The sequence below is a fragment of the Astatotilapia calliptera genome, chromosome 1, assembly GCF_964374335.1.
Source record: "Astatotilapia calliptera chromosome 1, fAstCal68.1, whole genome shotgun sequence".
In the NCBI taxonomy this organism is placed as follows: domain Eukaryota; kingdom Metazoa; phylum Chordata; class Actinopteri; order Cichliformes; family Cichlidae; genus Astatotilapia; species Astatotilapia calliptera.
The window spans coordinates 12,123,493-12,150,587 of NC_137422.1; the positions used below are offsets into that span (position 1 = coordinate 12,123,493).

Genomic DNA, 27,095 nt, shown 5'->3' on the forward strand with positions numbered 1-27,095 from the left:
AATCCCTTTTTCATCTTACACAGTGTCCAAGTGAAGCTCAGGCAGGAGGGCTGGCCGTTATATCCGAAGCCCACACACTAAAAGCTGAGCAGCAAAAATTGTTTTCATCTCATCTCCAAAAAAATACAATATCAAAGATATGCTGGCTTTAAAGGTTGGCTGTTGGTTGGTGCTGACATTTCCCAAAATGCTGCATCATTCCAATTTAGAGTCAAGTGTACTGACTGAGGTAACAGGTTGAGTAAATAACACAGAACCTTCAAATGTAATATTTGAAATGTAAAATAAGCCATTAAACACGTCAGTTAATCTAACATGTTCTTGTTTTAATCTGTCTTAGTAAATGCAATCACAGCTCACTGGATAACAATTTCAGTGCTCACTGGACCAATGCAGTAAATCAGGGGTGAAATGAAATCCAGTCATTAAAGTATGTTTCTATTGTAACCGAGTTTCCTTTTCAAATACCTGCATACCATTTAAGCTGTTTTAGCCTGACCACAGTGGAGGTGCGTATGGAAGCTGATCTACAACTTCGGCCCAGCTCCTTTTCTTTCTCTCTGACTCAGTTGGTGTTATTTGTCTTGTGTACTATGTTAAGTGTGGGAGGCTCTTTCTCCAGTTTGAAGGAAATGCACGGAGGCAAGAACAATAGTCATGCCGGGAAATATATTGTGGTTGGAATAATCTTTTGTGATTTCGTATTTGGGAGGAAACTTACACACATAGTTAACATATAAATATGTAATATATTTCAGTAAGAAAGGGAGGCTTGTTGATCTGAAGTTTTGAGTCATTTGGGAAGTGTTGCAGTCTGTCAACATGATAAGAGTCACAACCACAGGAAGAAACCGTCCTGAAACTACAGGTTTCTGGCTGTGATCTAAAACATGAGGACTTATGGGACTCCTTTGCAAGATGCTCTTTTGTGCAGCACTTCAGCTTTGAAAGTGAAGAATAATCTGCAGACAGTCAAAGAAGATGACGCACGTAAAATCGACTCTATCAACGTTAAAGATGTGTAAATGAATTTTCTATCAAAGTTTCTTCATATGTAATATCAGTCAGCTTTGAAAAACGAAAAAAGGATCACATTGGAAACATGTTTTACTTTCATCAATATACTTGGTTCTTATAAAGCAAACTAATAAGTGCCTTCAATATTCAAAATACTCTTAATCTCATCACTGTCTGTGTTTTACCAAAAGCAGACAGGCTGAGCTCTGGCAAGTGAACCAAGCTGAGGTGCTGGCAGAAGTTTACTTGCTGCTTTGCACCACAATAATTAGTTACCTGCATAGACTGTGTGCTAAAGATCAGTACTTTGAACCTGCATTCTTTCTTGTGAGTGCCAGCAGTGAGCAGCTCCTCATGTTGTGAAAAAGAAGTCCAGTTGTATAAAAGTCTGAGAAAACCCCAGTAAACACTTTCCTAATTAAATTATGGCTTCGGCTGTCGGCCTAAAGTTTCACTCATTACATGGATGCAAAACAGGGCATACTTTAGGGCAGGCCAACCTTATAAATGTCAAGTCGCTATCGTGCGAGTGTGGAGTGTTGCTCCAATTTTTTCACTCAGAATCACCAGATGTGACATCTGGTTTCAAACAGGATTTCACAAACTAATGTGTGACGTCACTTTGGCTGTGTCAGTCTTTTATATATGGTCTGTGGTTGTCTGCAAACACTTTTTTACTTTGTTTTATGTTTAGATCAACATGCTGAAGTGTTGAAAAAGACACAGTTATGTATGTGAGTTACCCAAGAAATAAAACTTTCATTTTTATTATTTAATTAGTTTCTTTATCTACAGGGAACCATCAGGAAATAAAAGGGTTTGAATATATACCATCATACTCTTTTGCTTTTCTCAAAGAAAGTTAATTTCACTGGAACATTTAAGGGCATTTCAAGTCAGCTGTACAATTTCTGGACTAAAATGCAATCAAGAAGTCTTTCAAGAACCAGCGGAAGGATGATCGTAATCCAGCTGATCGTGTGTTTTACTTGATGTAAATCAGACAGGCAAATAACCCAAATCGTGCAAGGAGCCGGCAGAGCGCTGGCAAAACACCAGCAATGTGGATACCATATGTCTGCTGATGTGTTTCTGACTTAAAAAAAAACAAATGTCAGTAAAGAGTCTACCACTAATTATTAAATAAAATAATTTATTTAGTTTTTTTTCTACATTAATTAAATGTTACTATACCACATACCTAAGAGTTTTTGACTGATACTAGTGCTGCAAAGCACTGCATTGTAAAATATGCAGTCCCGCCAGTAAATAAAGATGTGGAGGAAGATTAGAAGCAAGAAAACATGATTGCTTTTTAAGAGGAACCTGTCTTCTGGGAGGAAAATTTTTCTCATTTTATTGTAATTCAGCCCTGAGCTGAACAACTTCAGCTACACAGGAGACACACACACACACACACACACACACACACACACACAATCATCTGAACAATAAGACAGCATTTGTGGCTTTTACTATCACACAAATTCTTGTTGTGTCATGTTCAGCAAGAGAACATAATGAACTTCATCCATGTGACCATAGAAGGCATCTCTATCATCCATCCATCCATTCGCTTCCGCTTCTCCTGGGATCTCTATCAATTACACTTTAATATTTAAACCAGAGTGAGTTTACATATGCGTGGGAATTCTGCTAAATAGGTAGATACTCATTGACTACTTCATTAGGTGCACCTATTCGACTACTTGTTAATGCCTTTAGGCATGCAGACATGGTCAGGACAGCCTGTTAGGCATCGGAACCATAAAAAAAGGCCCTTTAAGTCAGCGGTCTCCAACCTTTTTTGCGCCACGGACCGGTTTATGCCCGACAATATTTTCACGGACCGGCCTTTAAGGTGTCACGGATAAATACAACAAAATAAATCTAGTACCGGTACCGAAAAAAGAAGATTTATTAATAACACACGTGAAAAGACCCAGGAAAACCGAGAGAAAATAACGCTGAAAACCGATAAAAACCTTGAAAACCATACATTTCACACCTGAGCCTCAACTTTCGCGGCCCGGTACCAAACGACTCACGGACCGGTACCGGTCCGAGGCCCGGGGGTTGGGGACCGCTGTTTTATATGACTTTGAACATGATAACTGGTGTCAGACAGGCTCGTCTGAGAAACTGAGAAAAGTCTGTCAGCATTACAAGAGAGTAACGCTTCGCTTTTGAGATCTGACTTTTGTTTCAAAAGTTGCACTGCAGTTTACACACTCACTTAGGCACAGGGCTAAACAGCTTCTAGCTAATCTCTGAAAAAAGTGCTCTCTTTCTAAAACTACAAATCAAAATGAAGAACAGCTTGGAGCATATTATAATAAACGTGAAATAGTGATCTATGTTGTGATTATTTATTATTGTGATCGATGTGAATAATATCTCCATTTGGAAATTTCAGACAGAGAAAAGAGAGGTGGTGAGTAAGTATCTTTTGAAAGCCCTGGTCCAGATCTAATTTGGAGAAATACGACTGCAGCATTGTGATAATGCAGTGTCAAGGATCTAAGTGGTCTGAATGCAAATCATGCCCACCGTATCCACTTGTGGTCTAAATAATCTCTCTTTTATGAGCGCACATCTGTTACAGACAGACACAGTGGAGAGCATAAATCACTGGCCTAATTTTGAACAAACTCAGATAGAGCAGGACTGCAGGATTGCTCCGTGATTTTAAAAAATGCACTCATGAGAGTGACACTTCTGGGACAAAAATGGAAGTTCAATATACATTTAGTACAAAATATAAAGGCGGGCTCCATTACTCGCAATACTCAAGTTTAAACCCTGCTATAAAAGGAAGTGCATCAGGCACAATTTTCCGTCTGATGGAATACGCTTCCACGAGAACGTCTGCAAATCAGGGAAATGCTGCATCCTTATTATGTGTGCAATGCAAATCTCTAAAAAATGTTACAACCAATATATACATCTATATATTTTATATATGGCTGAGTCTCTTTATATCCACTCGTTGTGTATAAATGTGGAGCTGTGGTTTCAAAGTGTCTTCTAGGCTTCTAAGCACAATTAGCTTTCAAGTCTGAAGGTCCTCCTTTTTAATGCTCTGCCAGGCTTTCACTGCAGCGGCTTTCACTGCTGTTTATTTGTGGGGCTTTCTGTGCAAAGTTTAGTCTTCAACAAGTGAAATGCAAATTTAGTTGGCTTAAGATCAGGTGGCTGGCTTGGCCATTCAAGAATATTCCACTTGCTTTAATAAACAGCTGGTTTGCTTTGGCTGTATGTTTTCGGTCACTGTCCATCTGTATTATGAAACGCCGCCCAGACAATTTAACTGCATTTAGCTGGATTTGAGTGGACACCTCAGAATTCATTCGACTGCTTCTGTCCTGTGTCACATCATCAATAAACACAAGTGTCCGCGTGCCACAGGCAGCCATGCACGCCTAAGCCATCACACTGCCTCTACTATGTTTAACAGATGCCATCATTATGGTACAGGTTGATCTTGGCTTCATCTGCCCAAACAATATTTTTTCCAGAACTGTGCTGGCTTTTGTAGGTGTTATTTATTTATTTATTTATCTATCTATCAATCAAAGTCCAATCTAGCCTTTCTATTCTTGAGGCTTATGAGTGGTTTGCACCTAGCATTGAACCCTCTGTATTTACTTTCATGTAGTCTTCTCTTTATGGTAGACTTTAATAATGCCTACTTCCTGGAGAGACTCCCTCACTTGGCTGGCTGTTGTGAAGGGGTTTCTCTTCACCATGGAAATGATTCTGCAATCATCCACCGCTGTTTTCTGCCGTGCACGTCCAGGTCTTTTTGCATTGCTGAGTTCACCAGTGCTTTCTTTCTCAGTATGTACCAAACTGTAGATTTTGGATGGCTTGTTTCACCTGCACGGAGAGCTTCTTTGACCACATGTTGTCCATTCAAAGCAAAATCTCCCAAATTTAAGCACCACACCTCAAATCAGTGCCAGGCCTTTTATCTACTTAACTGATAATAACATAGCTAAGGAATTGCCCACACCTGCCCATAAAATAACATTTGAGACAATTGTCCAATTACTTTTGGTCACCTTTAAAAGAGAGTGGCACATCTTAAGGAGCTAAAACCTTTAAACCCTGCATCCAATTTGAATACGAATGCCCTCAAATTAAAACTGAGAGTCTACACATTATGTCCATTTCCATTATATAACTATAATAGGAATGTGCTTCATAAACAGGTTAAAAACAAAACAAAACTTGTGTCACTGTCAAAATATATATGGACTGAACTTTTCTGGAAAAAAAAGAAAAAAGAAAATCACACCAGGGCATGTTGCTGTTTAAATGACCCTTAAGTGAAGATGAAATTTCACAGTTTTGAAAATAACTTCTTGTTGCACCCAGCTCTGATGACAGCTGCCTGGTCACCTCGCCTGCTTATGCTTTTCAAACAATTTTAAATAGTTCGCTTATCCACTCACCAGGCCATCACAAGTACTTATAGCTGCGCTCCCTTTCACAATGGCATCATCCCACACTTCGCCCAAGAAATGACAGTGGGAGGATCCAGCAGGTTTGATCCGTGCCCCCTTCAGGCCACCAAACCTCCTCTCAGTCATGAAGCCTGGAGCCAGCAGGTGAGGATTCAGAGTGAGGTTGAAGTGCAAGTTGTGGCCGCCGTGCCAAAACTGGTAGAAGATGCGATCTAGTCCTGCTGGTTCCACTGAGGCTTCCCTGCGCTGTAAACGGCGAGCATGGTGAGACAGGAAATTGGACAGGAAGTGACCCTTGGCATCCAGTCTCGTAGGGTGAACCACCTCGTACAAAGGGAAGTCATCCTGAAATCTTTCTGTAAAAGCGGTGATGGGAAGAAGACTCATTATTAAATCGCAGGAAACTGGATTGAAATTAAATAATCATGTGGCTGCAAAGCTGTAAACAAAACCGGGGAAACTCTAAACACACACATATGTGCTAATCTGTCACTTTATCTTTGAATATAACTGACATATATGCAGCACTTCTTAAAAATATATTCTTTGACGCTTCACTCTCATGTTTAATAGTTTGCATTGTTGCTGGAAGACTGAGTTTCACAAACCATCATTTGCTCTGACCTGGAATAGCTTTGTCCAATGCACGGAGAACAGTGTGACAAAAAATATAAGGACTGCGCCTCAAGAAGCAGGATGAGCAGTTTTTCCATCTTATTTCTATCCATACAATTTCATTGTACCTAGCTAAATCTTGCTAAACAGTGTTTATTTCTTTTAGTTTGCAATACTCAGTAATCACTGTACGTTTAGTATCCACTGACAGTACACCCCCCACAGCTGCTATGCTTATCACCACATACAGTCACATGAAAAAGGGGTTTTTCACAGGACTCCATGCAGTCCAGTGAAAAACTAAGTACACCACATGATTCAGTAGCTTCTTTAAAACATTGCTTCAGTTTATTAAGGTTTGCAGGCATTTATTGTGTTGAGGTCTGGACTTCACCACTTTAATTTTCTTTTCTTTTTCAGCTATTCTGTTTTAGATTTGCTTCTGTGCTTTGGATAGTTATCCTGCTTCACGACGTAATTTGTGACATGCTTTAGCTGTTGCTCTCACTCTAAAATACTCAGAGGAGCTCATGGTTAACTCTATCAATGCAAGATGGCCACGACTTGTGGTTACACAACAGGCCCAAAACATCACCCCTTCACTACCGTGCTTCACAGTTGGTATGAAGTATTCATGCTGATATGCTGAGCTTAGTTTTCGCCAAGTGTGCCGCTGTGCGTTAGGTCCAAATCTCCACTTTATCTCGTTTGTCCAAACAACATCGTTCCAGAAGTCTTGTGCCATGTGATGATGCACCTTTGCAGACCTAAGATGTGCTGTCTCCCGTCTCCTTGCAACCCTTTCAAAGACCTCATACTCGTTTTGTCTGTTTCTCACTGAACTGTCATAAACGTGAACATTTAACACACTAATGGAGCCCTGTACAATCTGAGATGTGGCGCCTGCAAGGTCTGATTTTTGTGTGACTTTGTCAGGATGTCCACTCCTGGAGAGAATTTAGCAAACTGCTAAAAATTTTGCTTTTATAGAGGTATTCATGTTTGCTGATGATCAATTAATCAACTTCATTTGATTAGCATAGCTTGGCTGCTACTTGCCCTCTTAAATCCTATAGAAGCAGCACTACTTAGTTATTCACAGAGTGCACAGAGTCCCCTGAAACCTTCTTTCTCACGCGACGTGTGTTAAAATGCATGAGAAGAGTTTAAAAAGTTGAATATTTAAATGATTTTAATGGTATATTTGCACTAAAGCTAAGTCGTAAATCAATTACAACTTTTTTTCCAGTGATAAGAATTTTAATGATAACAACACTGTGAAATATTGATGTTTTTATCCATGTGATGGACACTGTACACATTAAATAATAATTATTACCACTGTCAAAAATAAAATAAAATCACAGCTACTATCTGTTTCACATTCTTTCACTTATTCTGTGCACTCAAAGTACAAGGGTGCAAACCCTCACACTATCATCATTGGCTTTATCTCATTCAAGGGAAATGAAGGAGTGATTATACACAGCCTTGCTGACTCGAGCTCTTACCCTGTCTGCACTGCACAGGATTATCTGCACAAATATTTTCAAGCATACAGCACTTATAGATGATTTGGACAAATATTTGAAATGTCTGACTGAATGAGGAGTTTTCACCTTTCTATTGGCACTTTAATACCGTACCATCATTTTATCGACTTCTCACTTTACCACATGCCTGAGTATTCCAGCCATGCACTTCTTTGATTTGCACTTTTGCTTTTATTTATGAACTTCTGACCATCAACAAATGCCAAATAGTCTTGGATTGATTTGAATTAGTGTAAAGACATGGCTGCCTAAAGCAATGGGCTTGACTGGTTTTCATTTATGTGTATTACTGATGGCAAGAGATTGCTGGAGAAAAAAAAATTTCTTAAAAAATATCTTATCTTCTACTTAAGGTCAAAAGAAAATATAAATATCTTCTTGTAGCCTTAACAATGCACAACAAAGGCATGGAAGGCATTCTTCATGAAAGCAGTGACTGCATATCCATTCCTACCTTTGTTAGGGAAGCAAAAAGATTTTTAGATTTTCTTGTGACCTTAAGAAGATATTCTTTAAGCAATTGAAACAAATATTTTCTGCAGCTCTTCACAAAGGTCTTTCTCATCTAGAATGAGCAAACTAGCAAATTACTCTCCTGAGGAATTGGACTGTGGATTCGTGGTGATCAGAAACCCTCACATTCATCAGAAATAAGGTTTTTTTCATTGGAGTGATTGTGATAAATCTAGGGATCCTTAAGAGTCTTCTCAGATTTGCTAAGACAAATGAACAACACTGATCAGGTTCAGTTAATTTACTTTTTATTCTTTAGTCTTACAAGTAGGTAAGAATAAAAAATGTCTTTAAACATTTTGTCAAGCGGAAGCCCTTTGCTTATCAAAGTGCTTTTCTACTTTGGGAAACAGTTTCAGGCAGACATCGATATTCCTGTGCAAACATTTAACACCTGAAACATCACTATCTGACAGGTCCCTCCCTCAGTGAGTCATCCTTGCCTAGAATGCCAAACAGTAGCTAGCACACAGTTGATTTGTACAGGATGAGACAGAGTGCACCCACACTTCTTGATCTGTTTGTTTGCCTAATCTCTGGAGAACCCGGGAAGTCTGAGTGGATGAAAGTGCATGAGGTGAAGGCAGGGGGTGCTTCCTACCAGACATGAGGGGTTTAATCCTCTGATGTGATGATATGCACTGGAACAGCCAATACACTTTCTGTTGAAACTGGGTGTATTAAGAGAATAACAATAATGCATCCTGTCTATTCCCCTAAGTGAAACTCTGTTTCCTGCCCTTGACTACTGAAGTCAGAGGTCAGTATCAGTCACACAGCAGCAGCACTGCACTGGGATTCTGCGTTTTGATGAAGGGCACTACAACAAGGGCGGACCGGGCTTCAGCCTCTGATGATTCATTCAGAAACAGCTCTCTCTACCGCACTTGGTTATAAAAGTTTGAGCATAATTGCTATGGCTGTCCCCAAACGTTGTAAGCAAAAGTTCCAGCTGGCTTCTCATCAGGGAGGAGTGTGGCTGGATTCACTCACAGAGCAAATGCGCACAACAAAAGCAGGCAGTGTACGAGAGCGTTGTGGCATTCCATGTGTTTGAATCTGAAAATGTTTAAAATACTTTAGTTTTCAGGCTCACTAACCTGGTTCATGTGATAATCCCAATCCCAAAGTTTTGCAGTTTTCCAGGACCACCAGGACCGCGAAGAAGAAGTGAATGGAAGACGCTCTTTGTCCGAAAGCGTGAAGCCCGCAGTGCAAACGGGTCATTTTGTCAGGACGGTAACTTATATTTTCGAAACATTTAACGCCTTTCTGACACCGCGTCGACTGTCAATTCAAATAGTTCAAATCCATCTGTGCTGGGTGCGTTTCTCGCTTTGTTGCGCCCGTGCACTTACGCTGTGACAGCAACAACAAACTTCTTCACTTCAGGCCTGAGCATTGTCTGCCTCCGCGGGGGGGCTTTTGCTGCATCTTTTTGTGTGTGTTTTGTTTTATGTCGGTGTAAATGTTTGCTTACAAGTTGCTGGTCCCCCTGTCCTCCATCAGCCTCCTCCCGACAGCCAGTGACAGCTTAAAACTTTGCTGTGAAAACTTTCGCAGAGCCACCCCCACAGATGGGTGGACTTAAGACAATGGGCTCAAGAGAGAGCTGGAGGGCTTAAAGGGGAATGCTACTCCAAGAGATCGGATACAGAGATGCAGTCCAATTGGAAGTTCCTTGGGGTGATTCGGGTTCTCAGTGGGTCAGATGAGGACCAGACTGTTGCGTTCACTTGGAGTAAGACAAATGACTACGCATCGGGGGTCGCGCTCTGTACGTTTTGACCAGAGGTTCAAAGCATAAAAAAACAAGTGTTTCCCAGTGGGAACTGTGAGAAAAGCCCGAGTAAAGTCTTAAAAAACAAAACAGCGACTGACATCATCGAGTTCGGGAGATTCCTGATTTTAAAACACATCTGGAAAACCCAGATCTATATCAGTTATATCCCCAAATGTTTTACCACCTTAAGCTAAGCTGGAACAATTAAGAATTATGCCTATTTGGAGGTGGAACACGGCGTAACCAAACTCTATGTTCGACCGTTATTATCCCTCTCCAAAGTAAGCGCGCCCTCTAGTGGAAGAAAAATGTGCCACTATTGCTTGAGCTTACGAAAGTTCTACATGCTGGCCATCATTTTTGACCTATAGTATTCATGTAATATTACTTATAATGAAAGCATTTAAGAAGTACGTTGACATTCCTAAAGGCACGCTCATCTTGGTTTATTGTGTTTGCAAAGTGCGTGAACAGAAATCAACAGGTGTACCGGGTGAGAGAGGCAGGAAGAGGTCTACATCTTGATTGATGTATTCGTTTGAATTGTCTGGATTAAAAGTAACTTTCATCATTTATTTTCTTTTCCTATTTTGTGCATTTACGCACGATTCCTGTGACAAATACAATCCTTCATGGCGGATAAACTATAACAAGAAATTTAACCTGTTCTTCCTTAAAAGCTGCCGGGACCGTAATCCTTTCTGTCACGTCTCACTCGACCAATCGTGGCTCAGCAGAGGAGCGACACACCTGTATAAAAGCAGGTTTCTGGCCAGCTGTTATTCAGAAGGGTGTTATGACTACGAATTTGCATCTAATCTAAGATGAAAGGCTAAGGCTTTTTTTCATGGCGTGCCTCGTAGAAGAAAATGTTGTGAGTCAAGCTTTATAAATTTAATGATGGAGGAAATGTTTAACCACAGCGGAGCGCTCAACCGAAGTTCAGTGCTCGAAGACATCGACGTGAGCGCGGATGGCACCCCCATTCTGAGGATACTCATATCGGTTGTGTACTCTGTAGTTTGCGCAGTGGGTTTAGTGGGCAACCTCCTCGTCTTTTTTCTAATGAGGTTACGACAAGGTCGAAAGAGGTCCACTATTAATGTTTTCATTATCAACTTGGCAGTGACGGACTTCCAGTTTGTTCTCACTCTGCCCTTCTGGGCTGTGGACACCGCGCTGGACTTCAGCTGGCCGTTCGGAGACGCCATGTGCAAGATCGTCCTTTCGGTCACCGTGATGAACATGTACGCCAGCGTGTTTTTCCTCACCGCCATGAGCGTGACCCGCTACCTGGCCGTCGCCTCGGCTCTAAAGAAAAAAGCGCACAGAAGGTCACGGTGTGTGAAGTGGGTGTGCGCGGTGCTGTGGGTGGCGGCGACAGTTGCCACAGCTCCAACAGCTGTCTTCTCCACTGTGACTGTGGTGGCTGGCGAAAAACTCTGTCTCCTCAAGTTTCCCGAAGGACACGACTGGCTCGCCCTCTATCACATCCAGAAAATCTTGATCGCTTTCATTATCCCCATGCTCATTGTCTCCGTTAACTACCTGATGCTGCTGCGCTTCGTCAGACAGAGGAGCATGGACAGCAGCAACCCTAAACGGAGATCCAGAGTCACCAAATCTGTCGCTATAGTAGTTTTGTCTTTCTTCTGCTGCTGGATGCCAAATCATGCCATCACCTTCTGGGGCGTGTTGGTCAAATTTAACGCAGCAAACTGGGACACGTCGTATTACATGGTACACACCTACGTGTTCCCGGTCACCGTGTGCTTGGCGCACGCAAACAGCTGCTTAAACCCGGTGCTTTACTGCCTGATGAGGCCGGAGATCAGGAAGATGCTGAGAGGATTGTTTTGGAAAGCCTCCACTCCGTCATCCACGAAAGGTTGCGCCACGCGCTCCATGACACAGGCAGAAACCCAGGGAGCTACGCCTCTCCAGATTATAGACAATGCGGAGTACACGCTGTCCATCATAGACCGTAAGGGTTTATCAGCCTCTAAAGTCCTCCCGTATACTCGTTAACTGTAGCCTCGTGATAAACAAGACGACGCTTTGTGGTCCACCTGTAGATGTCTTCATTACGCGTGCGTAAAACGCTTTCGCATCGGTCCCAGTCTAAGTGTTTGGATGGGTTGCATCGCAGATTCACACCGTGTGCGCTTTTTTTTTGCACCGCGACGCAGAAAGGCGCAGAGTGTTGTTTGTTTCACTGTGACAACTAAACTTTGAATTTCTCCCAGTTTTGCTGTCCAGCTCCCATTTCTCCTTGTCGTGATTGTTAAAGACAAACAAGAAATAACCGTGACGAGAGGGAGACACGGGACAGCAGAGAGAACGTCCTCGAGTGGAAATCCAGCTGGGGACATTAGGATGGGGGTCTGGGGGATTTTGATTGTATTTTTAATTTTCAGTGGTTTTGCTCGTGTTTGCTACCATGATTTAATTTAAAAAGTGCCATGTTCATCAGTCCTGAGGCACCTCTTAAAGGACTGACGTGTACTGTATAGTGAGCCTGCAGTCTGTGAAAATAAAATAAACCATGTTCTAAAAGTGTATGCGCAGAGGAGAGTCTATTATTTGTTTTCTCACTTAAACTGACATCAACTAAAACTGTGTTTTAACACTGAATTTTTCTTTCAGTCAGCAAAAAGTGTGTAACCAGTTTGCTGTCCTGTGCTTACGTTTTTCTAAAGGTGGATTCTTTTCTTTTATCGTCCCAATAATAAATGAATTGATCCTTTGCCTTCAATTCGATTCAATCAGGAAACGGCTACAATAAAATAAAGAAGTCATGTTAAATGCATTATATAGTGTCAGCACCTCCAAGACGCTTTTCATCACATTCAGTCCTTTCTGTTGTAAATGTTGAATTCCTATCCTGGCACATGTCAAAAAACAAAAAACCCTGGGCTCTCACAGGTAGCCCAGGAGGAGAAGCTGACAATGGCTGCAGAGGTTCCAGCAGTCGCTTTGGCAGCCGTAGTGACGCAGATCTTCGTCAGACGATTCAGCTCACAAAATGCAAAATGAATTCATACAGTCCAAAATCACAAACCGGGGGGGTTAGATTCTAAGTGCCATCTTCTTTACCAGGACAGCAATATTTATTGAAGCGCTGATATAACAATGAATTATTGGGAGGAAACATTTCAGCAAACTGACGCGTGCTCATTTGCATTTGGGATTTGAGCAAACTGTTCAAACTAAGCATGCATTTTGCAGTTTTCCTTTGATGATTCCTGCAATAAAGGTTTATTTTTGCTTTGTTGTGGTCACAGGCAAAAAGGAAGAAACCCCAATTAATACATTTTGCACTTGACTGAATAAAAACGAGCACCTATTTCCCCCTTTTCACAAAAAACAAGTTGCTTAATTTTTGTGAAAATGCTCAGACTTTAATATTTCATGTCTACTAATCCACATTTGCAATGGGATGTGGTAATATATGTTAATGTAACCGCACTTATATTGTATGGTAATATATTCTGCTGCTTGCCTTGGGCTGTGTTTGTGTGGCTGTTTTCTTTTAGCTACCTCTGTCTTTTTTTTTCTTTATCAAATATTGCGGCTTTTCCTCTTCGGGGGTCAATATGCTTTCACGGCAACACTCTTGATGTCAGATTGTGCCCATGTGTCCGCTGGTTGAATCCAATCTGTTATCACAAAATACCTAATATGATGTAAACACTCTAAAGTTAATTTAGTTAGTTATGTTTTTAAGTCGATATGAAGCATTTGAAATGATTCTTCTTTGTTTATAGATTCAAATTTATTTTGATTTATTGACAGCACCTAAGCCTGGCAGAAACCTGTAGAATTTAAATTGCTCTGACCAGCAGGTGGCTATGTAGTCAGTGCTGTTTAATAAAATGCAAATTTCTTACTTTATTCTATTCATTTCAGTTATTGGTTGGCCTGCTGTTTTTTTTTAAATTGATATTTTGTGTAATTTACTGACTGCTAGTACTGGCTTCGATCCCCTTTTGCCTTCAGAACTGCTTTAATTCTCCGTGGCACAGCTTTAACATTCCTCAGAGATTTTGGTTCATATTGACATGGTAGCATCACACAGTTACTGCACATTTGCAAACCCATGATGTGAATTTCTCATCATGGCTTAATGTGTTATCCTGCTGAAAGCAGCCATCAGAACATGGTTACAAAGCATGCCAGAAGAGCGCAATCCCGGGAAAAGCAAAGATACTGCGTGGAATCCTCAAGATCCCAGGAGGACTGATTGCATATAAGGAAATATGGAATCCGATAAGTCACACACTTTAATGAATGTAGAACACAGAGTTAGTCAGAGTACTGCTTTAGGCTGATAAAAGAAATAGGTCATTATTTTTGGGAGATATTTCTGTCTTCTTCATTTTCTGGCAAAGATGAGAAGAGTAAATATGAAGCTAGCAGCAGGTTATCTTTGAATGAAAAATATAGTTGTTGGGCTCCCTTTAACCCCCAGTATATGTGACTTTCAGTATTTCCCCTGACGCACAGAAGCATAACCAGATCTTCTGAGTTTGTGATGATTAATCAACTTCGAGCAAAAGAATTCAGCCAGGCTGGTCAGGGGTCTCTGATGTGAATATTTACCTAACCAAACTTCAATTGTGTTTTCTCACTGTTAGTCAGAGAAACAGCGAAATATATTCACATGGGCTTTAGGACCTGTCCTACTTGATATTATGCATTAGTGATGAACATTTAAAGGAACTGGACTGAATCAAGCAGGAATACAGTAAACATGGGCTGCTGGAGTTTGTGTGCGTCTGGTAAAATTGAGGTTATGCTACTGTCTTTAGTTAATAGTGTGGTCCTCCAATTTAAGAGCATGATTCGTTGTTTTCACTTGTGGATGTTATAATGATCCCTTTTTCTTGAATACTCGAGTTGTCCCTGTCCAGTGTTAAAACTGAATTTTGTGTCATAAGCAGTGTTGGTCAAGTTACTTGAAAAAAGTAATCAGTAACTAATTACCGATTACTTCCCCAAAAAAGTAATCCCGTTACTTTACTGATTACTTATTTTCAAAAGTAATTAATTACTTAGTTACTTAGTTACTTTTTAAAAACACAATTTACAACCTGAAGAGGTGATAAAGCGATAGATCTTTCAGCCCAATTCTACTTTGTCTACATAATCCATCATACAAAATGTAATCAAATGGAAAAGTCTCTTTTTTTAACTTGTTTTATCAGTTTTAACCTTTTAACTTTATGCATCAAGCAAAAATTTAATTATATGCAACATTCTCTGACTGGAAGAAATTTGTTTAATATTTAAACCTATTTTCTGCACATTCCAGCACATAAAATATTTTTTTTGTGTTTACACTCACTCTTTCAAATAGATGCAAGTAAAACACAGCAGAAAATAAATAACATCAAAGACTAGCGGTCCTGTTGCTCTATTTTCACCTGTAAAGCAGGAGTAGCGTAGGCGGAGGCTTGCCCTGGTGCAGGTGTGCCAAGGCGGTCAGTTGAAGAATCCACGAGTTTCTCAGCGCACTTGGAAGTTTAGGGTTTTTTTTCGCTGTAAAGAGAAGTTTTCTTCCCACGCACAACGGACGCTAATGTTTTTGTCACTTTTTATGGAATTAAACTCAAAATAAGGTCAGTACTTCCACGCTTTAAACGCTGCACGCTCATACTCTCTCCTGCATTCCATATATTATCCATTGTTGATCTGCGCACAGCTGTTGTCATGAACGTAGCACTTGCTTACATCACTGTCATGAGACATTCTGGCAAAAAAAATCACGGTTTTAGTAACGCAGTAACGCAGCGTTCCTACGGGAAAGTAACGGTAATCTAATTACCGTTTTTGCAATAGTAATCCCTTACTTTACTCGTTACCTGAAAAAAGTAATCAGATTACAGTAAAGCGTTACAAGTAACGCGTTACTGCCCATCTCTGGTCATAAGTTATTTCCTTCGGGTTTGGGTATGCACTGCATAAGTGCAATTTCTTGAGGAGTAATCCCCCAGTTTTAGTCATAACAGTCCTCTAATTCTATTCTCTCAAATTGCTCTTTATTCCTGAATTCATCACGAGTACTGTACTGCTCAAAAGTCATGATTCACCCCAGATTTCTTTATATTTTGGGAGAATGGGAGCTGGTGCAGTCGTCTATTAAAATGTACAAACACCAAAACAGAGATTGTACAGTTCTTTTTTTGATCATTTTATTTTAAATGTCCAAAATATAACACAGAAACAACCCCCCCCAAGTCACCAACTCCAAGTATTATAACATCGGACCATAGCCCCTTAACAAGGTTTTCGCTTGGCGACTTAACGCTAACCTTCTTAAGGATGACATTTTTGTTAAGAATATAACCTGTAAATTGAAGAATTACATAGAACTAAATGATAATGGTGAGGTATCCGATTCAACTTTATGGGAAGCACTGAAGACTGTTTTGAGGGGCGAAATAATCGCTCATACTTCAGCTCTTAAAAAAGAAAGAGAGAAACGTCTATCGGAAATCAATAGTGTTCTTGGCCTGGAAAGAACATATCAAGTTTCTAAATCTCCTGTGGATTATAAAGAGATAGTGAAATTAAAATATGAATATAATGATATAATGAGTGGCCTAGTCAGTAATTTACTTTGGAAACTGCGACAAAAGCATTTCCAGTTTGTGGATAAACCTGGTATGTTGTTATCACGACAGTTGAAGGGTGTTCAAGCTACAAGAGCAACTCGCCTCAGAACGTTTCTTTAAGTAGTCTTCAGGAATCTCCAGGCTTCATGAAGGATATTCAAAGCTCCTCTTTAGATGTTGGCTGCCTTTTGTTCTGTTCTCTGTCAAGATGATCCCACACCGCTTAAGTATTGTTGAGGTCCGGGCTCTCGAGAGGCGAGACTTTTTTTCCCCTGTTCCTTTCTTAATAATGGCTTTTTGACAGCCGTCTACTGTCCGCTGAGACCATGAGGCCTCAGTGAAGAGTAGATGGATCACATAGCATTAAATCCAAAGCAGGAACTCTTTTAACTAACCCAATTGATATAAACCGTCACTTTAGTGAGGTCTATAGTGAGTTATATTCTCTTAAGCATAATGTGTTACAATTAGAGATGGACCGATCCGATATTACGTATCGGTATCGGTCCGATACTGACCTAAATTACTGGATCGGATATCGGAGAAAAATAAAAAATGTAATCCGATCCATTAAATATCACGAAAGCACCTCACAAAACTTGCAACACGCCGTAACTCACCTCAGAACGTTAGCACTCGGAGCAGTATGCATCACGTGATAGAGCGGCTGTGGCATGCGGGACCTGTAGGTGGTCTGGATAGCATGTGGAGCTTCGCTAGCAACCCGGCATTGTTGTTTGCTTTTGGCCCACTTTGCACCAGAAAGAGGAAACCAGCGGCTGAACAACAGCAGCACGTTTAAGCTTGATAAGCTGTTGTTAGAATTTATTTAATATTACTTTCTACACCAGGATCTTTTTCTACGTAGCTGACAGCTGGTAACTGTGCAGGGGCGGATCTAGCAAAGTTTAGCCAGGGGGGCCGATAGGGCATTAACAGGGAAAAGGGGGCACAAAGACATACTTTTCTTTCTTATTCTCATTTAAAATGTCTAGCTTTTAATAAATAATTATCTGACACCCAAAGTTTTAATTTGATGCAAAATGAATAGAAGTCCATTACTGTATATAGCAGTGGTTCTTAACCTGGGTTCGATCGAACCCTAGGGGTTCGGTGAGTCGGTCTCAGGGGTTCAGCAGAGCCTCCACCGTGACATGCACGGCTCATTTTGTGCACCAATAAAAAGCATATCTATGTCTTGAATTTGAAAAAAATCATATTTTATTTTTCACTAAAGAGGGGTTCAGTGAATGCGCATATGAAACTGGTGGGGTTCGGTACCTCCAACAAGGTTAAGAACCACTGGTATATAGTAACTATTAAGTCTAATATATATACCCTAGTAAGCTATAGTACTTTTTCCTTTGGGAAGGTACCATCTGTGCAGTCTGCAATTTTGTTGAAGAAAGATGTTGAATCTATTTAATATTTTAATATATTGAAAAATAATTTATTTCTGTGCATTTTTTTTCACACTGCATCAAATTAAGGTTGTTTACGTCAATTAAGCATCATGAAGTGGTTCCCTATTTTTTATTTATTTATTTTTGTTGTTGCTAGGAGTTGGAACCCTATTAGTTAGGTTGCTTAATATTTACTTAGCGTAAATATTAAGCAACCTAACTAACTCTTTAAAATACCAGAATAGGGAGGATGGTGTAGGTTTAAGTTTATTAGATTGATCAGTATTGCTGAACTATGAAATGTTTTTTTTTTTGCATACAGGTATAACAGAATAGCTTTAGTGTAGTTGTTGTTTTAAACTTGAGTATGAACCTATACAAAATTAATTCTTACTGTCAGATACTCTTCACCTGTGGTAGATATTGTTTAGGCCTGTCACTTCTTCTTTTCACCTCCACTTGTCCAGTTTCCTCAATATATAGGGACACGCTGCACAACATGCTGAGATATTCCAGGTTTTGAGCTAATAGTTCTTTGGAAATCACCTTGTTGATGCAAAAATAAAAATGATGGGTTATCTTTGGCATGTTTCTGCTGATTCAGCTAAAGAAACAGGAACAAATGATGTTTTTGTGACAGGCTGCTAGTAACAAAGTGCATAAAGTTACAATTTTAAAATGGGTTCACATAACAGAGAGTTGTCTGCTATGTGTAGACACAACACTGGGTGTGTTGGCTGCATTTTTAATGCTTGAATGATTCACCATTCAGCATCACAAATAAAAACTCTGAAAGCCTTTCAAAAAACTATTGCTTAAGAGCACTTAAAAAAAAGAATGAAAGTCTGACTCATTGAAGGTAAAATATAAAGAAGCAAGGGGCGACTAAAGACTTTTGCACAGTACTGATGAACTTAATGAACTTGTCTTTCTTATTAATCTATAACCGTTACATCTTATTCATAGTGATGGGTTAAAATATTGTCCATTGCTACTTTAGGTAACAGAAGTAAAAATATGTACACACACACACACACACACACACACACACACACACACACACACACACACACACACACACACACACACACACACACACACACACACACTTAGTATGCACATTCAGTAATGCACATACAGTCTTATATTGTACATATATTTATTCATATAACTTATTTACCCATTCTTATAATTTGCTTGTTCTTATGTTATTGTATTTTTGCACAACTCTGTTGCTTGTGAAGCTCGCACACAAGAATTTCACTGGCATGTACTGTACCAGTGTACCTGCACATGTGATGTGACAATAAAAGTGATTTGATTTGAGCTGGTAAAGGCTTTCCTTGCTTTCCTTGTGTCAGGATCATATTCCTTCCACTGTGATGCTCAGAAAAAAGATTTAATGTCTATTGATGCCCTGCCATCTACTTCCTGGCTTTTGCCCTTTGACAACTGTGATAGACTCCAGTGCTCCCGCAGCACTGAATCGGATGAACAGAAGAAAATGAACAGATGGATGTCTATTTACTTTTTTCTCTCTGTTATTCGTCAATCCCAAAGACAAGAACTAACAGACTTAAAAACTCCTTTGTCCCACACGCCATCAGACTGTTTAACTCCTCTCTGGAGGGGAGAGGGAGGGGAAACAGGAGGACAAAGGAGGGGGGAACAACTAAACTAAGCTGTAGTGCCTCTTCACCTCACTGTGCAATACCTTTTGTGCAATACTTTTGTAAATAGTCAACAGTGCAATAGACCTCAATACTTGAAATGTGCAATTCACTTGTATTTTTTTTTTATTCCTATTTATTCTATTTATCCCCTTGGTATATTTTATTTATATTGTCTCTGTATTTATATATATGTGTGTGTGTGAATATATATATATATATATATATATATATATATATATATATATATATATATATATAATATTCTGTAACTCTGTAACTTCTGTCGGTGCTGTGCTTTTTTGGAAATCGAATTTCCCAGAGGAACCCACCCGAGGGATTAATAAAGTTCTATCTAATCTAATCTAATCCCAGCTTCTGTTCTTCCTTTCTGTATGTGAAGAATTGGAATCTCAAAAATGGTGACTCATGCTTGTTGAGGCCTGTTTCTATGCAGCTGAAAGCGCTCAGATACTTGTGAAAAAGACACTCATAGACCTATATCGTTTTATTTGTAGGCATATTACAGGTCTTCACACTTCTTCAAAGAGAAAAAAACTCCAGACATTGTGCAATCACTGGACTCATGTTTACGGCTTCTGATTATCATTTACTTACATTTCTGTTAAGAATTGCTTCAAATGTAAAAAAAAAAAAAAAAAAAAATCCCATTAATATTATAAGCACACCCTTTGCTCTGATGCAGTGCATGTTAAAAGGCACGCAGCTGTCTCGTATTGTAACAGGTTCAGTGAAACAAAGCCGACGTACTGAACTGAAAAAAAAATAATGCCATGAACCACGCTGAAAACTGTCAGAAAACCATTATAGTACTGAAAGGATATAAAAAAAGCTAACTGACTATTTACAAAATTCAAGTTAATTTTATACAAAGTAAAAAGTGCATCAAATGTTTTAAAAATCACCCTGCATGATTCCCAGGATGTTAATCTTAAAATGAACGAACTCTTAAAGAGATGATGCATTTAGAGGATTCTTCTCCAAAGATTAAGAAAAGTCTCTAAAAGTTAAACATCACGAATCTTCTTCGTTCTCTGGTGACTTTAGTTCAGTTTTCTGTCGTCATAAATTATTATGCAAATTGACTGAATAAATGGCAGATAAAAATTTCTTAAACTTGGAATTTTTAATATACAGTATAAGAGCTTTACATTTTGTTGTAGCTTTTGGGTGGGAAAACACCCTTGAGGTTTTTTTTTTCATGTACTTTACCATAGGAGTTAAATAAATAGCCTACACATCAGGAAAAGACAAAAGAATGACTGGCTAACATTTGCCTCAAATGCAAATAGTGGCCTGAAAATCTTGAAACAGATCGACTGAAAGTGGCTCTATTCTTCTGTAGAAAACGGACAGAAAAACCACCAGAGCTCCGGCCAGAAACCGACGCAATTAGAGCTCCAAGATCTCTGAAGAGATGACATCCAGGCCAGTGGAAGACATAGACAAAGAAGGCCCTAATGTCGCAACAGTGCAGGAATGCTAAGTGAGTGTGACAGTGCTGATTGTTGGGGGTCAGGGGTTGTGGCGCAGGAAAGATCCAGTGCACTGAAAAAGCCTTTCTTCAGCAATAATGATCGTGTGGTGCTGTGTACGCGGTGCCACTGCAGCGGTGGGAGCAGGTGGGGTGAGGCGGATTGGTCCCTGAGTGTCGGGTCCCCTGTGGAAAGGGTGTCTGCTGGGGGCCCTCAGCCTGCGTTATCGCTCTTCTGCCACTTTGCCGTTGACCTCCTGCTCATCCTCTTCTTTTCTCTTTTGCCTTTGGAAAAATCCAAGCTGGGTGGGAGAGCAGAGATAAGTTAGATAAGAAGTAATGCTGCAAACACAAATGTGCTACAAATATTGTGGGCACTGTGCAGCACACAGATTGCATCACTTCCTTGTGACTGCAAATGTAAAATTTATGCAAACTTAAGAAAAAGCTAAGAAGTTTCAGAGTGTGCGGCTGTGCTTGCAGATCTGTGAGGCCACAATTTTAATGCTGACATACTGACGTAGTCACCATGTAAAATGCTGACTATGTTCCTAATCTCAAAATAGCATGTTACCCATGTGGCACCAAACTGTAGATGTAAAGTCAGTAGATGAGGTTATTAGTCATCACCCCCTAAGGATAAAAGTAAGTAAAATTTTATTTATTGACCAGCTTTCAAGAAAAATATCATAAAGTGATTCACAACAAGAATGTAGAGAGCTCTGGAGTCTGTGGACCACAAAAACTCTGTTTCCTTTAGTTCTCAGTCTTGCATAAAACCAGCAGGTTGTGATCATGTGACCTCAGGAACGCAGAATATATGGACACAAAACTTCACTATTGAGATGATGAGATGAGATGAGATGAGATAGCCTTTATTTGTCAGTTGCAGGTCTTTTGCCCACAACCGAGATGACAGACCTTGCCGACTGTACATACAATACACAAACATCACATTGGGTGGTGGTGTATGGTGCTTGCCCATGCAGAGCTCTAAAGGTCAACATCAGAATCTTAAAGTGACATTAATGGGGATCCAGTGCAACCGAATTACCAACCGTGTGACACATGAGCACTTGGTAGACTTTAGTCAGAAGCCTCGCAGCAGCATTCTGAACAACCTGCAGACGTTCCAAAGGAGGTTTTGTTAAGACAAGTGAACAAGGTGAATGCGATAATCCAGACGTGAAGGTCCCAATAACAATTTCCAATTCAAAGTGTGACACGATGGAACTCAACTTGGAAATATTTCTTAAGTGACAACAGCAAGAGCGAAACGGTGATTAAACGCGAGCATCCAAAGTGAAGGCTGAGTCACAAGTTACACTTTCAAAGTAGAAAATGTAGCAAAGGTACCTGGGGTTTCCATTACCGTAGGCACAAATCTGTCAGGGGCACAAACTTCTGTTTTCTCTTCGTTAAATTGGAGAAAAATGTCAGCCATCCAAGTTTTAATAGATTCTAGATGCAAGATGTGCAGGTTAGAAACATCTCGGGGCTTAAAAGATATATGACTGAAAATCGTCTGCACGGCAATGATAAGAAATGTCCTTAAAAGTGCTGAAAATGTGCTGAAGAAGGAGCAGATACAACAGAAACAGTACAGGCCCACCAGTGTGCTACACAGTAAGCAAGAGAAGTGGAAGATGAACTGAAATTAGAAGCAGCCACAGATAAGGATCTTTCAGACAGATTTGAAGAGACCACTCCAAAGCAGACCTCGATACACCCACACAGTGTCTCAGCCTGTCAATCTCAACGCGATGATCAACAGTATTAAAGCCAAAGATCAAGTCAAGTCCAGAAGATTATCCTGTGTCACTTCACATCAAGATGTCTCTGGAGACTCCCAGAAGAGCTGTTTGTGTGGAATGAGCTCTGGAAATGATCAAGGCTGCTGTATTTGTCCAAGACAGCTGTAAGCTGCTTAGGCACAGCCTTTTCTAAAATCTTAGCAATAAATGTGAATTTTGAGATTCATTTGTTAAAACAGGCACAGCAGGTGGTGCAGGAATACCAATTTCACTAATACAGTGTTGAATACCATCACAGGATTACCTCTGCTCTTTGAAACCAGGTTTGAAAAATCAGCAGCCCTCGCATCTCTCCCCGAAGTGTTAAAAGACACTGAAAGATCCTTTAAATGAAGGAGATGAATGCGTAGATGACTTGATCTCCACAAGTGCTCATTTTTTTCAACAAGAACGCTTTAATGCCGTCATTTATCCAAGGAGAAGAGTTTCAGGAGCTAATCTCAGTCAAACAGGACAGACTTATCTAAAATAGAAAGACAGTTATGGTTAAAATGATTCAGTGAGAGCTCAACATTGTTATAAGTGGATGTAAATAAATTAGAGGCAGAAAATTTATCAGCAGCTAAGATGCTGGAGCTAACCAAATATAGAGGCACATGAAACAAGGTCCAGTCTGTATCCCTCGGGGTATGTTTGAGGTCAGGAATATACTGGGGAAGATTAAAACCACAATGCTGATAAATCCAGTCAATGTCTGTGTGTGTGTGTGTGTACTGGAATCCCCAGCTAGCCTGCCCAAATATCATGACAGTTCATCAGATCCTTTAGATATCTGCTCATGGTGACTATCACTAAATATCATTTAGCTTTTTAACATCTAGTGGATCATATTTAATACATGTGATTTTGTGATTTTTTTAAAATTTCTGCATCATCAGTGGCATTTTTCTTCCCCCTGAAAAACCTAAATAAATAACACACAATCCATTTTTACACTTTAATATGATACAGAAACATGAGGCAGATGCTTCGGTTCAAACTGACTGACCCTTTTCCCCATAAAACAATACATCAGGAGATCTTGTGTAAAAGATGACTATTTAATTATATTAATATAAGCACTGACGCTGGTGCTAGATTGATGATTTTCTTGTGTGTAGAAATACCACAAAATTAAAATAAGGACGTGCTTTTAAACAGTTTTGTAATATATGATGGGAGACTCGCAGCTTCTTGTAAATGTAAGCATTTCAGCCAGTAAACCCCCTCCCCCAATCACACACATACATACGTTGGGTATTCATATGTTGTGGGGACATCTAACTGGCATTATGTTTTCTCTAGCCTCTTACCCTAACCAAGAAAAATGGATCCCTAACCCTTACCGTCATTTTGAGTCTCAAAATATGCCTTCAAACTTGAGGGGATCAGGATTTTTGGTCCCCACAAAGATATGAATACACGCTCACACACACATACACGCAAAACAAAAAGCGCAGCTCCACATATTCAGACAGATTCTTCATTTCTGTCAATGCATCCTGTGTTGAGCATAAATATGAGGCTGCCTTTATTGCTGGCTTGACCTTTACTTGACAGTAAAGGATCCAGGTAATGGATATAAAACAGCCGCTTCATTATTTCTACAGGAATATGAAATAAAATAGAAAACATGCAGACAAGAGTCAAGAAATGGAAGAATCTGGCATTTTACACAGTTTTGGTACATAACTATGGCATTTCTGTCAGACTCTTATTTAAAGACAATATCTTATTCTCAGCCACATGATGGCAGTCTAAACCTACACTACAATAACCATCTGACCATAGCTCACATTTACAGATGAGGTAGTAGAAAAATGAGCTGACTGCAGGTTTCGACCAACCTTGTAAACAGTCATGGCAATTTGCATATTAATGAAGAAACTGACAGCTCATTGTTCGCCAGTGGTGCTAGTTTCAGTTATTGTGCACATGTACTGTTTATAAGGTTGGGGAAACTGAAGAAGTCACATGGATAAGTGACAAAATATTTCTCCCACTTAAAACGTTACATCCAGATGAACAGTATCAACTGTTTGTGGGGCTTTGTGCTTTAAGGAAACATTTTAACCCCAGAGGGTGTGGTTTTTTTTTCCAGGATGGGAAAACCATTATCCTCATGAAAATGCTGGGAATCACATGCTACAGCTCCCCCCAAATTGTCACTCGTCAGTGACTAAAAGTGGGTATTTAGATAAATACCTCTAATAACTCAATGGCTGTTAGTCAGCTAACTAAAAAACTGCACGACGTAACTTACTTTCCATAGAGCGAGGCTGAGCAGGGCTAACAATAAGAGTCCTCCCAGCGTGCTTCCAACGATAATCCAAGTAGGAATTCTGTAATCTCCCTCCTTCCTGATCTCTAGTATTATCTGTTGGACATGACAACACATAAAATTTGTTTTCTCTTAAGCACGCAGGCTGAATTGTACACACAGGCAGTGATAAATGGTATTTTTGGCTTAAATATATAGCTTTAAATAAATATGATTTTTGCAGAATAGCATAACGACAATTCATGAATTTTGATAAAAAAGCGTTTTCACAGACCGATCAAGTACATCCATTCACCTTTTACTTCCACAAATACAGTCTCTTTAAAAAAAAAAACAAGATAATAGAGTCTGACAGTTTTAATGACCAATAGATGGCAGCACAGATTAGTGTTTGAGTCCTGACTCATACATGTTGTGCCGCTGGTCCTTTCGGTCCCTAAGCACCACACAGCCATGAGTGCTCCAATACTAACATTTACAGTGTGATTATTCCCTGTTTCAGTTCTGTGCTCATGAGCGCAGCTGAAGCAGAAACTTTGTTTTCTTTTCATTTTTTAATAAAAAGAGGTGCTTGATGGAAAATTTGTTTTTTTCTTCTTCTTAGTTTTCCATGAATGGTAACATCACATACGAGACGCTATTTGAATACTTAAAGTCCACTGAAAGAAATTTTAACAGCTGATCTCGAGAACCGGGCACATGGTAAGAATAAAATCCAGACGAGGACAGAAGCAATTTAGAGCACTGGTTGTTGCCGACTCACATGTCTGACAGGCCTCTCTTCATGTAAAAACATGGGGCTGGAGGAGGGGAGCTCCACTGATGCACTGGTCACCAATTCCAGGATTTTAAACTTCAGCTGGAGAGGAAATCAAAACAAGCAGGCGCATTTAACGAACAGATGACACAGCTACAAGCACTGCAGAGCCAAAGTTTTGTAAAAAGTGATAAATAATAATTCATGCAGCCATTGATGAGGTTTAAGCTCACCGCGTGTAAAGTATCTATTCTAAGTGCTCCAGTGATTCTAAAGGCAGCGTCTCTGTAGTAAGCCACATTGACTGTGCATTGAATTGGAAGAGTTAGTGTGTTGGATCGGTTCTGTGGGAAGAAGCAGATCGAAAAAAAAAAAAGTTAAGAAAATAAGTTGAGAATTAAACTTTTATCTGGGAAAGAATTTGATAGGTTTTATTGACTTTACCAAGCTGGAGAAGCGTGACAGGTCTTCAGGTGATGCCCTGCTCTGTGCCACATGCTGAGGTGGTAAACAGTGCGTACCATCTCTCTGAGGTGCGACATGGGGGTAAGAAATTCCTCTTAGTGCAGTAAAATGTTATGTTTCCAGAAAAGCAGTGAAATAATATGCTGATAAGCTGGAGCTTATTAGATCATGTTACTAAAAAGAATGATTATTGTTCAGCAATTAATGTAAAGTAAATGTAATGCACTGATAATATGTGATTAGGTTTGGACGCTGTGTAGCTGAGGTTAGTCTGTCGAGCTGACTCTGTCCTTCTTTTGGCTGCTCCCTTTAGGGGAGTCCACAGCTTCATCTCACCCTGTCCCCACATCCTCCTCTGTCACACCAACAATCTGCATGTCCTCCTTCGCTACATCACATAATCTTCTCTCTGGTCTTCCTCTTTTCTTCCTGCCTGGCAGCTCCATCTTCATCATCCTTTGTCCAACATATCCACCCTCCCTCATCTGTATATGTCCCAACCCTCTCAGCCTTGCCTCTATTACTTTATCCCCAAATGGCTCAACCTGAGCTGCCCCTCTCATTCCCAATTAAAAACATCAGAGGCTGAACCTCCAGACTCGAACATGTTAAGAGTTTCAGCATGCTGACCTTGTCCAAAATTTTAAGAAGACCTGTGAATCTG

The 27,095-nt window shown here is 40.0% G+C and overlaps 3 protein-coding genes across 4 annotated transcripts in view; 1 reads left to right on the forward strand and 2 right to left on the reverse strand.

Annotated features, from left to right (window-relative positions):
* adamts7 (a disintegrin-like and metallopeptidase (reprolysin type) with thrombospondin type 1 motif, 7) overlaps nucleotides 1-10,233 on the reverse strand; it is a 79,874-nt gene extending 69,641 nt beyond the window's left edge. The window contains exons 1-2 of one of the 2 annotated variants that reach the window (XM_026162719.2): nucleotides 9,268-10,233; nucleotides 5,475-5,842 (exon numbers count right to left, since the gene is read on the reverse strand). In XM_026162719.2, the coding sequence (XP_026018504.2) occupies nucleotides 5,475-5,842; nucleotides 9,268-9,394 (495 nt within the window). In that variant the 5' untranslated portion in view covers nucleotides 9,395-10,233. The remainder of the gene's footprint in view (nucleotides 1-5,474; nucleotides 5,843-9,267) is intronic. The other variant, XM_080307157.1, reaches the window with a different exon arrangement.
* A 419-nt stretch (nucleotides 10,234-10,652) lies between these two features.
* rxfp3.3a2 (relaxin family peptide receptor 3.3a2) lies at nucleotides 10,653-12,511 on the forward strand. Its single transcript, XM_026160576.2, has one exon. It carries the CDS (start codon nucleotides 10,848-10,850, stop codon nucleotides 11,976-11,978), a length of 1,131 nt encoding a protein of 376 aa, XP_026016361.1. The 5' UTR covers nucleotides 10,653-10,847; the 3' UTR covers nucleotides 11,979-12,511.
* Nucleotides 12,512-20,133: 7,622 nt separating this feature from the next.
* Nucleotides 20,134-27,095, reverse strand: part of itga11a (integrin, alpha 11a) — a 51,623-nt gene continuing 44,661 nt past the window's right edge. The window contains exons 26-30 of the mRNA XM_026162768.2: nucleotides 26,411-26,494; nucleotides 26,200-26,310; nucleotides 25,973-26,068; nucleotides 25,192-25,305; nucleotides 20,134-21,437 (exon numbers count right to left, since the gene is read on the reverse strand). Coding sequence (XP_026018553.1) covers nucleotides 21,360-21,437; nucleotides 25,192-25,305; nucleotides 25,973-26,068; nucleotides 26,200-26,310; nucleotides 26,411-26,494 — 483 coding nt within the window. The 3' untranslated portion in view covers nucleotides 20,134-21,359. The remainder of the gene's footprint in view (nucleotides 21,438-25,191; nucleotides 25,306-25,972; nucleotides 26,069-26,199; nucleotides 26,311-26,410; nucleotides 26,495-27,095) is intronic.

Coding starts and splice junctions, on each gene's coding strand:
- rxfp3.3a2 (XM_026160576.2), top strand. CDS start 10,848: ATGATGGAGGAAATGTTTAACCACAGCGGAGCGCTCAACCGAAGTTCA.